The sequence below is a fragment of the Pezoporus wallicus genome, unplaced genomic scaffold (assembly GCF_028554395.1).
Source record: "Pezoporus wallicus isolate ANWC-B61680 ecotype Strahan unplaced genomic scaffold, APGP_CSIRO_Pwel_v1 contig_6658, whole genome shotgun sequence".
NCBI lineage: Eukaryota > Metazoa > Chordata > Aves > Psittaciformes > Psittacidae > Pezoporus > Pezoporus wallicus.
In genome coordinates this window covers 5,836,630-5,848,852 of record NW_026642312.1, presented here as the reverse complement: position 1 = coordinate 5,848,852, position 12,223 = coordinate 5,836,630, and the positions used below count along the sequence as shown (strand labels likewise).

The window sequence follows — 12,223 nt, the reverse complement described above, 5'->3', positions numbered from 1 at the left end:
CAGTACCTTCTGTTAGTTCCTAGATTTGGAAGGAACAGGCATCAGTCTGTTGTGTTGTTTTGGTCATAGTGGGTTTTGCTGAGATTCTCCTGGGTGCTGTAGAGTTTCCTCTGAAATTCTCAAATACTAATTAGGATGGTTTGAGAACCAATATTTCAATAAATATATTGAGGGTCTATGCTTAAAAGTGGGAAGTGTGCTGAAATCCGGATTTGGGATGTCAGGCTAATCTAGCTTGTGATGAATTAAGTGGTGGTTTATACTTGATCTCTTGATCTTCATAGATAGCCCAACGTTCTTCGTCTTGCAGTAGAGTCCTAGGAGAGGGTAATGAGAGGAAAATCTCTCATCATCATCCAAAGAAGGGAGTTTATATAAACATCTTCTAGTTGACATAATTTCAGTTTATCCCGGCAGTTATCCTTTCTTTGATGTATAAAAAGTGAGAGCATTCATTTAGAGAACTGTAAAGCCAGACACTCAGAAATATGTTCACAGGAACATGTTGGAGCAGGCTAGATGATACCATTCTAGAAGAGGTTTGTGCAGAGTTGGTCTTGCAGTATCATGTCTTAGAGCACATGACTCTGGTTGCAGGTGAGATATCTTTAATCTATGGTTATAAAACAAACTTGGCATTCATTGAGCAGATTGTTAGCGAAGTTTATTATTTTATAATAAGCCTTGGTGAATCAGATCATTATCAAGGTCCTTAAGTCATTTCTTATGCTCAGAACAGGAATGAACTTGATCTTGATTCAGATTGGAAGTGGCAAGAGTAACTAAATCGCAGTTTATGACTTGGAGTTCCACCTGCTCCCTTCATGAGAAAGGTTGTTCTTCATTTTGAACTATGGTCATGCACAAAAGTTCTAAACCTTAAATTCAATGTCTTTTCTTTGAAAAGAGACTAATTTGCAACACTGATTATGCTTCATGTTGCTTGCTTTATGTTTTGATAGCTCATAAATACATGAAGTAATTAGATTTGAGATTGGCAGCAACTATTGGGATTATCTGATCTAGCCTTAGTGGCTGCCCAAAATTGTTCACTGTAGCTTTTGAATATGTGGTATTTATCATTAGAACCTACAAATATGTGTATATAAAATATATTTATTAAAATGCACAAATGCATTAAAGTTAGTGTCTGAAAGAGCCCCTTTAACGCTGAATGTTGCAAGAAGTATTTACTAGATAATAACATAAAGGGATCTGCTTCAATACTAGCTCATGGTTTTACCTGTACCTTTTCAGGCCACATTCTTAAAACTGCTTCAGGTAATGAGAGGCTACCTGACAGGGTGGTAATACTGATAGTGAGTGATAGAAATCTTAGACGTGCTCCTTTAGGGATGAAGACTTTGTATGAAAGAATGAGGATTGAATTATACATGAAATCACACACTGTCATTACCTACTGATGTATTGGATAATGAGGTCTGAGTGATTTTATTTCTTTTTTTTTAAGAATGAGAGCGTTTGGGTTATGTGTTTTAACTAATTGGTCTGTAGACTGTGTCAAAAGAAGTATGCTCAGGTATGTAAGATGTGATCTACTAATTAGAAGGATTTCTCAGAGGAAAATCTATTCAGGGCAGCAAATGCAATTATGTGGCCTTCTGGCTTCTTCCAGTCTGTTGCTTTCTGGATTGGGTAGGGGCAGCTTTGTACAGACATGGCTGGCACAGTTCACAGTAGCCTGTGTAGTAGCTCTGGCTTCTGTACCTGCTTTTCAGCTGCAGTGCAAGTCAGAAGCTCTGCAGATTATATAATTGAATAAGATATGTTTATTCAGATATGTTTATGAACTAATTACAGGTGCAGAATGAGGCAATCCGGGAACCTAGGCATGCTATGGCGTGAGCTATCCTTCCTCTGTTCTCAAACCTGCTTCGGTCAAGACTCATACACAACTTCATTGGTGGTTTAAACTAAACTGCCTGAGTTTGCTGTAAGTGGATTAGGGAAGGCTTATGATTTCTTTTGCTGGCATGACAGTGGAGGTGGCAACAACTGATGAAAGGAGTATCTGCCAGTTTGTAGCAGCAATGTCTTCATTTTGGTTTAACACCATGCAAGATGCATATCAAATGTAGCTGCCTTGGCACCAGATTGGGTATGCATTCTTGAATTCCTGTTATGTGAATTTATAGAATCATTTAGGTTGGAAAAAGACCTTAACATCATTGAGTCCAACTTTAGATGGACTTGAATTCAATGGTAGGTGCAATTGTGCGTGTTTAACTACTTCTATATTCCATACCTGTATTGCTTCTCAATTTAGTTCTGTCTTGTGTATATGTTTAGCATGTCATTATGTGAAAGGTGGCGTTGTAGGACACAACAATGTGTCCTGACCCTGGAAAATCTGTACTGAATTAATAATTGTTTTTCCAGTCGCATTAACATTTTTGTGTTCTAATTTCTTGGCCCCTGCAATACATTGGTCTCTATTCAGCTGCCTTTGGACTAAGTCGTTTGTGAAGCTGTCTGCTGCTTTGTAGTGCAGCTCTGAATTTAACCACGATGTGTTTCTTCCTTGCTGTCCTAGGCCCACATTGTTTTCTACTTCAGGACAGTCCAATTGCAAATATGCCACTTAGAAAGCCTTTTGTAATTTTGAGCTTGGTAACCACTGGATACTGCAGCAGTGCATTCAGGGCAAGATAGTTATTTCAGTGAACAGGAAATATTTCCTGATAATTTTTTATTTTACCTTATAAATGACTGAGGAAATTGTGTTCCTCACATGCTCTGATTTTCCCTGTCTGTTTTCTTTGATTATGCTTTTCTCTTAAAGTGGCATCATTGTTGGAGAATCTTGAAGGACTAAGATGTATTTTCAAGCAGTATAGCCAAGGCTATTTTATTTTTCCCCTTGATGGCAGACCTCAATACATTTATCTATAATGGCTTGGTGGAGAAAATACTTCAGCAAGTGAAGGGGTCCTCTAAAGTCAAATTCAGCCTCATTGGATTTGGTCCTGTGAAGGATAGAGTCTGTCTTTTACTCATCAATTGTCAAAGCAGATTTTTCGTTAAACCCTGTTCATGGGCTCTGATCTGATTTTCAAGCTTTAAATAACCATGTTCAGTGGTTCATTCCTTTTCAGTGTTCTTACAGCATTTCAAACATCATTCTAAATGATGCTTGAATAAGGGAACCTTTTACTGTAAGCAGCTTTCTACCCACTCAAGATCTAGTCTATATTTTATACATGCAATTTGAAGGAAGTTTTCTTCCTGTTTCTTAAATTGAGTGGTGACAGTGAACCTTTGGTGTCTGGTGCCAAATATATCTACAGAAAAAAACCCCAAATGTTTCTTCTTGCTAGAAATAGCAAGGTCTTTCTGGGTGTTAAATGGGAGACTGATGCTTGTACATTGTCACTGATACAGAATCTTTGACATGTTGTTAAATTCTGCAGTTCCTCACACATGACACTGGATTCGGAAGGAGTTCTGCTATAAATGTCATTCATGCTTAAAGAGGGGCAACCAAGAAGTGCCACTAACTTCATCAAAATACAATTTCATACTAACTTCTGGAGTCCTCTGTGATAGATTAGACAAACTGGTTTATCCTGTGGAGCTAAATTATCTGTATGAGCTGGTTTATCAGTCTCGTTTTGATAAGGTTAAGTGGGGGTTGATGATGTAAGTATACCTGGCCATATGAAGATAATGTGGTTGCACAAGTGGAATTTTAAGCTGAATTTGGCCTGCAGAAACTCTACTGGTAAGTGTGACATGATGCTTTAAACTTGGTAGATTCCCTCTTAAAAGACAGCTCTAAGAACTTTAAGCTGGTCTGTATTTTCTGTTTCTTTCAGGCACTGGTACACCGGTATTTTGAAAGTGGTAAATTGAATGCATAATATTAAGTGTCATTCATAAGGTTAGCTTCTTTTATTGAGACAGGCATGTTTAGTTGTTCCTCATGTGAGTAGGATGGACTAACCAGTTTAAGCAGAGTTAAGCTGTATTGTTAAGGTTTCTGAGCTGTAAGTATGAATAATTTTCTGGTTACTGATATTAAAAAAAGATGATCTGATGACTGTCACATTATTTCAGGAAACGACGTTGGCAGAAGTTCTTATGGTGCCATGCAAGTGAAACAAGTTTTTGATTATGCCTACATTGTTCTTAGCCATGCAGTATCACCACTTGCAAGATCATATCCAAATAGAGATTCTGAGAGGTAATTAGTCCACTTTTTGAATATCCATTTGTCTGTATAATCAATTAGGAATGTTTGGGTCTAAATCAATAAAAGTAATATTGTTATTCTTTAACTGTGGCTGTATTGAAATCTGCCCAGGAATTCAGGCTTCCCAGTGGTGTAAGAGTGGTGTAATACCTCTGTGTGCAGCACTGAAATTAAGACAGGCTGACAAAACCCAAGATGTGTCTAATGTGAGGTTCTCTTAGTGTGGAAGGGATCCAGAAGATAATTGGTCTTTCTTCAAATATTCTGTGTAAAGTGTTTCAAAAGAAGGTCTGCTGGTTTAATGTTTGGAATGATGAATGTCTGTACTATGGCAGAAAGAAATGTGTGTGGTCAGGTTCCTTGTTTAGACACAAAACTGGACAGGGTTAGAAGTTTCTTTTGTTCTTTAATACATGCTCCCATAAGCTGTTTTAAAAGGCTCAATATGTAATTAAGCTTTGAGAAGAATCAGTTCAGTTTGGCCATAATGTCAGAACTGCCATTAAAAGCAGCATACTTCTAAACATGCTGTTTTTAATGCAGTTCTTAATGTCTTTCATAGAAATGCTGTACAGCTAGTACTGTCTCAGCTCTCAACATTTGCAAGTTTTCCTTTTTTTGAAAGGAGGAGGAGAAAGAAAACGAAGGTGTGTCAGCCATGTTGCATTTGCATTCCATCTGCTCTAGCATCTGGTACACTAACTCTCAGTACAAACTGGGACTAGATCAGAGGATGTCTGTTTCCTGAGGCTTCCCTAGAATCCCAGTGGCTTTGAGCTCCCCAGCTAATTGCAGGGAGGGATGGATGTAACAAGTCACATAAACCATCTAGATACAATTCCAATGTCTAGTCAAGCTGTTAACTTCCAGGGCGTTAATGTCGTTGGAAGGCAAAACAGTTCTCCTATAGTAGGTTTACCACAAAGTGGATTCAGTCTTTCACTTGTGGATTTAAAACTGGCAGTATTCTAATAGTGCCCATGAATCTCCAAGTTTTCTGTGATATTGCATTCACAAAGATTGAAATTGCACTTGTGCCTGTGATGGAGATAGAGTTATACATAGTGTTACACACATTTGAGACTGCTGTTCTAAGACAGGTAAAAGGTATATCTGTTAAATGTGTACTCGATGACAATTCTTGGTACTGAATGAAACTTCTTTCGTACAGAAGTATAGGTAGGACAACTTAGGGATTCCTAAAGCTTTGCTTGTGTCTTGGGTCCTGGCCTTCATTAACTTCTCTGTGGTTCTCTGAATGATGTAGTTATCCTCTTGTGAGATACTTGTGTTTATTACAGACATCAAAAAGCATATTTGTAAAATGCATTTAATGGAAGCCTCAGATGTGAAGTGCACATGTTGATGACATGTACACTTCTTGCTGTATTTAGGGAAAATGTTTGAATTTTTCACAACTTCAAACCTAGGAAGAAGTCCCGCCAATAGTGTTAAGGTGTTGTACATCTGACCTGTCTGCCACTTCTGGGCTGTCTGTGCCAGTGATGTCTAAGTCTTGGAACTCGTCATGCCAGTGGCTGCTGTTCTGTCTCTCACCACAAAAGGGAGTGGTGTGACAAGAGGAACAGCATTCAACAAAGTCCTGTGCGCAGGTAGTTCCCCCAGCATCAGTCTTGTCAATGCCAAAGGACTTGTAGGTGAATGATGAGCTGTTTGATAGCAATCTTATTGTAGAACCTCAACAGCAGTCCATGGTCAGTGTCAGTCGTTATTTCATGTGCTTTGGTGATCCAGCTGTATTTCAGACCCTTTTTCCACCTGCTAGGCAGAATGTTCCAGGGTCTTTATAAAGACTTTTCTGGTGGCCTGACTTAAGTAGCCTTATCCATCCAGAAGCCCTTTGTCCTGATCCATTTTTTTTCCCCCTTTCTAGGCTTGTTAATGAGAGGTTAAAGTGTAAATAATGGGCTCCCTTTAAAAGCTGTGACTAGCTGTATGGCATTCTGCTAAAAGGATCAACAAAGACCAAGCAAAGAGCGCTTGAAAGGCTAGGAACTTGCAGGAGGCTGAACTCCGCAGGCTGTCTCGAGTTTATTCAGTTCTGTCATAATTTGGTCTATCTTTCCCCTAAGTGGAGTGGTTTGTTTGTGGACTGCCTGGTAGGTTTGAATTCATATTGGCTCTTTCCAGGCAGAATTTTTGTGTACAGAATTCTGTTTTGTAGATAACAGTCTCAGTAGATTTCAAATCTTTCTAGGTGATCATTGTTGCCTCTCTTTTTCAGGGCTGGTCCAACTCAAAGGAGCACAAGCCTAAATTAATTTACGGTTTTCTAGCTAGCTGTTGATTCTGATTTTCCCAGTGTAGAAAAGAGTCAGATTTTGGTCCTTCAGCATAGGCCTTATTCTTGCTCATGTTCTGTAGTAGTGAGTACCACAGAATTGTAAAGGGGTAGATTCAAATCACTCTTACCAGCATCTTCCTTCAAGCTTCCAAATATGATATCTGGAATGTAATGGGGTTTGAAAGCTGTCTTCTGTCTTTGTGGAAACAGCAGTTAGCTGAGTCCTGAAGGTAGTTCTTACAGCTACAGAAATTTCGTTAATACTGTTATGTCTCTAGCTTATCTCAGCCATTCTCCTTCAAGATCAGCTCAGAAGAGGTTGATAAATAGTTCAGTAGATTTTATTAGAGCAGATTCCCATCTGATAGGCAGATCAGAAGCAAGAGAAGCATTAGAAGTTCACATTTGGGGGAAGATGCAGAGAATGGTATTGTACCATTTGATGACCATAAGTTATGCTGAGCTGGATGTAACAAAGATGCATCCTTTGGTGTTAATACATATATCTGTAGATAAGGCTGTTGGCTTACATGTTGGCTTGTTACATAGTTCAGATACAAAAGCGTGCTCAGACTGCATCTCTAAACAGCAGTGTAGCCACATTTGGGAGGCAGAAGATGTCCTATGATGCAGGGAATGGAAGATTGGTTCTGTTTTGAAATGTCCTTTCAGTTATAACTTGACTTTTGAGTCCTGGCTTTTGTTTCCTAGAGTTGCAGATTGGTAACAGGTTCCTCCTTGTTGGTGCCAGACATGTGGTGCAGGTGAATGAGGGAAAGGGACTGTCATGCCACAGGCCAGAGTCTGAGGCAGCCTTGGCAAGGTTTTGCTACTGCATGACTGGAGTTGTCATTTACAGGTGATAATCTTCAAAAAGACAATAGTCTGGGTCATACATAAAGTGAGCTTTCCATCTCTGTGCTTGAAAGCTGTTTGGTCTTTTCCTAGTGTACAGTTCAACTCATCTGACTGCTGACAGGTCTGTATGTTAGGTTTGGATTGCCCATGCTTGGCCAAGACAGTGCTGGGGAGGTGTCAAAGGGAATGTTAAATTTTCCTGCTAGATCTGCTGACACAGAAAGCAGAAATGTGCTGTCTGAAACAGTCCTCCTTTTGCTTCACATCTTGAATGGTGGGTGTGTGGCTGTCATTAGAATGCATGTAGTCTCTTTAGAGAGGTATCAGCAATATCAGCTTTTTCTGCACAGAGTATTTGTCTGGGTGAAGGTTTTAGTGTTGTAGATTTTTTTTTTTTTAGGGGTGTGGTATGTTTGTGTTTTTTATCGTCATGCTCATGCTTCTTAGTCTGCTTTTAGATTATATTGTCCTTTTAATACCAGGGGCGTATTTTGTAAGCTCAGTTAAGGCCTACTGAACAGTTATTCTGACTGTTCTTTCACAGACTATATGGGGTTTTTATTCCTGCTCTGGTGTTCACTCATTCATTTGGAGCCTGGCTGGAGGTTTAAGTATCTGATTTTACTGAATCTTATGTCAGCAATCTAAGCCTATTATAAGATTTACTTGCACTGTAGTTGTGCTGTAATGACATCTAGAAAGTGTCCCTATGACCTGAAGGCTTGCAGTGTGTAAAAAGAGGAGCTTCTAAGCTCTTATGAAATAATTGATGTATGTAAATAGCTTATGCCTGGTTTTACTTTATGGTAGTATTAAGGGAAAAAACTTAGAGGGGTATCTTCATAGGAGAGCTGTCTAATTCTATGAACCAGTTAACTGGATAACCACATCTTCGAAACAAGAAGAGTTGTAGGAGTGTCCTGTATTTCTGTAGAAATTCTGGGCTCAGAAAAAAAAAAAACAACCAAAAACAACAACCCAAAAGTGTGGAATTTCCTTATACTAGTGGTGGGGTAGATTAATAGGTTTTTTGTTCCCAGGCATTTTCAGTTTGGAAAAAAAAGAAAATATAAGCACAATTTTTACATGTTTATTAAAAAACCAACAATCCACTGTTCTCTGATCCTGTGGATGTGCTTGAGTCACATACATATGAAATGGTGTACTTGAGAGCAGTATCTACTTGATCACACTTCCTTCGTTGCTGCTATATTAAGTATATGGCAGTATAGCCTTAATTACCTTTCAGTTTCTTATGTCTCCTAATGAGTGTTTCTAATTTTGGCATACAAGCAATGTAGCGTAGATCTGCCTTAGAACTTCTGAGCTTATAACTTGGCAAATTTCTCTTATTTTTCTAGAATTACTTTCTTACCATTTTTGATAAAATGAGAGGCTGGGGCTTGGATCTCTGTCTGTGAAATCAGTTAATGAGAGAAGAGATTTCCACACAGGTTCTGTATGTTTTAACTCTGATGTAATTGTTGGTGTAACAGTAGGTTCACCATTTATGCCTATTTGACAGGAGACAGTTTTGGTGTATCAGTCATCCAGGCTGATAAAAATACCATTCTATATCATTCATTTTCCTTCTGGTGTATGAAGGTACAACTGTTGATTTATTTCTGGGAAAATATTCCAAGAAGCTTCAGACTTGACAGACTCCTTCATAAAAACTTGTGTCACTCCATGTTCATTTTCTGGTTCTAAGAACACAGCTGGTAATCATTGGAAAATGTATAGGTGATTTTGGAGTAAAAGCTCAAATCTTTCTGAAGGCATTCTCAGATGAATTTTTTTGGTTCAGATTTCCTTCTCTGTCATGGTGCTGAAGAGATCCAGCCTATGTTTGAGTCCCATACTGGCATTACTGTCTTCAAAACTGCAGCTTCAGGGCCACAGCTGATCTCTGCAGTATTTGTAATCCTGTCTTCATTCTGTCTCCTGTGGCTTAACTTCCATTTTTGAGATTGAGAAACCAGAACTGCACTGAGTATTTAAAATGCTGTTATATCATGGAGTATACATTAACAAAATACTGTCCTCTTTTTTGTTTGTTCCTTTCTTAGTGTGCTCTACTTTGCTATTGAACTGTGGTTTCCAAAGAGTTATCTTATTACAGTGCAGATCTTTAGCTGCTGAGTGGTGACAATCTGCATGTAAAATTCAAGATTTTATTTTCCAACATGCATCATTTTATCCACATTGTGTAAATAGAACGGTGGATGACAATAATTCTGTCCATGAGGGGGAGGCCCTTCTGCAGCTGCTGGACTTATAACGTAGTTAAGCAAATATTGAACCAAATAATATTACAATCCTGGATTGCTTTTTTCAGTAATAACATCCTGACATGTCTCTAGAACTGGAAGACTAAACATGGAATGTGTGTTATCTGGTGTTGCATGAAATAGTAATGTTTAAACCAGTAGGAGAATTAATCCTCCTTTTAAAAGTGTTACTATAAAATGACCTAATAAAGGTAGTCCAGATACATTTAGGTGATGTATGTCCTCCTTTTCCATTATGCCTAAACCAAATGAAAATTCCAGTACAGGTACAGTGTACCTTTATGATGTGAAATACAGAATAAGCTTAACTGTAACCACTGAAGATTTTCAAAAGTAAAATAACATCAACTTCTCCAAGATGGTAATTTGTCACAGCCCAGTTTTGTACAATAGTTAGTCCTTCACGTATCTTGAGTATGGAGTTCAGTGTTTCAGCCACTAGTCCCTGATGAAAGGAAAGCTTGAAAGGCTAGTGCTCAAACAAGGATACAACTCTTGCTCAAGTAGAAGTATAATTCAAATAGCTGAATATTGGGAAGGCGTGTTGGAAAAATATTGTTTTGTGCTTGTTCATAACTGGTCACTGTTCAGCAGGACCATGTGGGCTTTTTTTCTGTACCATTTGCTGTTAAGAATCTTCTTAAATTCTAACTTCGGTTTTGGAGCCAGTCTGTTTCTTGCTTCCACTACCTCACGATCCATGGTACTTCCTTTATAATTGTGGGGATTTTACACCTTTCAAGCTGTCTTGCGAATCTGTAAGCAAAGACTAATGAAGCTGTCTATAGCTTGAGGAGCTGGGAGGTTAATGTCTTCAGTGCGTCTCATAACTATTGTAATGCAGATTCTGTGGAAAAAAATATTTTCTGCATTGAGAAATACAAGAACCTGTAAATTGCTTTTATCAAGTACACTGGTATCTGCATGTGTGATCTTGATAATTAAGATGCATTCCATTTAGAAATACAAAGTAAAAATCTTACCTATGTGTCAGGGCTTGCATGTTAGTATGGTAGAAGATAAGTAACATACTAATTTAAAAATTGTGACACATTGGTGGGTTAAATGGTGTGCTAAGGAAATGAAATTTCAACAGGATTCTTTGGTTAGGGATATATTAAAGTGACTTTTAGCATAATTTGATTGCTTGTTGAAATGCGTGCAAATATGTACCCAACAGTCTTTGTTTAATACTTAATTGAAAAATTTTTTTAGCACATTAGGTAGAATCATCAAAGTGACCCAAGAAGTGATTGACTACAGGGCCTGGATTAAAAAGAAGTGGGGGAGCAAAATTAATTTATCACCTGAACTTGGTAGGTATAGCAGGAGTCTTTGAAACCAACATAAAACTTTTTCTTGGAATTTGATGTAATTCAAAGTACTCGTGCCTTGAAATTAATCACTTTCAGAAATGCAGGAAAAAGTAAAGGGAATTTGTAAATTTCTAACCCAAGACTAGTTTTCTCTGAGCCTGTTTTTCAGTTAGCTTGTTAAATTGTAACTCTTAGACTTTGAGGCCCAAGTGTTTGTATTCTGTGCTCTTAAATCATACTTATGTTTTCTGTTAACAGATAATAGGTTGAAAATAAGAGACCAGATAGCTCCATGCAATGGAGAACAGCAACAAAACAGAGACTCGGAACCATCCTACAACCAGCGCTTGGCTTTGTCACTGGCTAGTACACAACAGTTATCTTCCGGCTCATCTGCCTCTTCTGTATCATCACTCTCCGGCAGTGACATTGTAAGCTTTTCCTTTTAATGGGTTAAACTCACAAGAAGCAGAGTTTATAATTCTCTTCAAAGCCTTTCCTGATACAACAGCAGTTAATGTGATATTATCCCTAAGATGCTACAGCAAATTAATACCCTCCCCTGCTCAGAGCAATTACTGAAATAAAATAACTTTTTCAGTTAATTAAACAGGCCTTAATTCCATTCTAAATCTTTGGTACTCTTTGTGGTAGTCGTTAGATGTAACAAAAATATAAACCCCCAAGTTAACACTAGCTAATTAAGTAGAAGAGTAAAGAATACATCTTCATAAGTCTTCCCATCAGGCAAAATCTCTAGTTGTCAGATTCTGGTCCTTTTTCCCCACACCCCAAATGGAGCATGAACATCATATCGTGCTGAACAATATTCCTTACTATATTCAGTCAAGCAGTCAGTTCATGTTTTAATAGTAATGGGGCCCTCCTATGTCAAGTCTTGCTGTCAGCTTTCTTGTTTGAAAATAATTGCTGGGCTTTATTGTAACTTACTGTAAGAGCAGGCTGTAGTCTCTTCAGGTATGTTCCCAGAATCTTAAGATTCTGTAAGGTGTTTTTGTTTCAGTATGGAGTAAAATCAACGCAGAATTGGACAGTGCAGATTATAAAACACAAAATTGCATTGCATGGCATGAGGTGCTCATTATAAATCTACTGAAGAGGTATTAACTGGAACAAAATGTAATGTTCAGTTAATTACAATAGTGAATAACTTGATAATGCCAAGAGAGAGGTCCAAGTACCTGTTTCTTGACTGATTTCAAAAACTAGTCTAATATGG

The 12,223-nt window shown here is 38.1% G+C and overlaps 1 protein-coding gene across 7 annotated transcripts in view; it reads left to right on the top strand.

The window, feature by feature from the left end:
* The window catches only part of TENT4A (terminal nucleotidyltransferase 4A), a 60,307-nt gene that overhangs the window by 25,680 nt on the left and 22,404 nt on the right, over positions 1-12,223 (top strand). For 6 of the 7 annotated variants that reach the window (XM_057428756.1, XM_057428758.1, XM_057428757.1 and 3 more), the window contains 3 exons: positions 4,078-4,204; positions 10,883-10,983; positions 11,242-11,414. In XM_057428756.1, coding sequence (XP_057284739.1) covers positions 4,078-4,204; positions 10,883-10,983; positions 11,242-11,414 — 401 coding nt within the window. The remainder of the gene's footprint in view (positions 1-4,077; positions 4,205-10,882; positions 10,984-11,241; positions 11,415-12,223) is intronic. The other variant, XM_057428759.1, reaches the window with a different exon arrangement.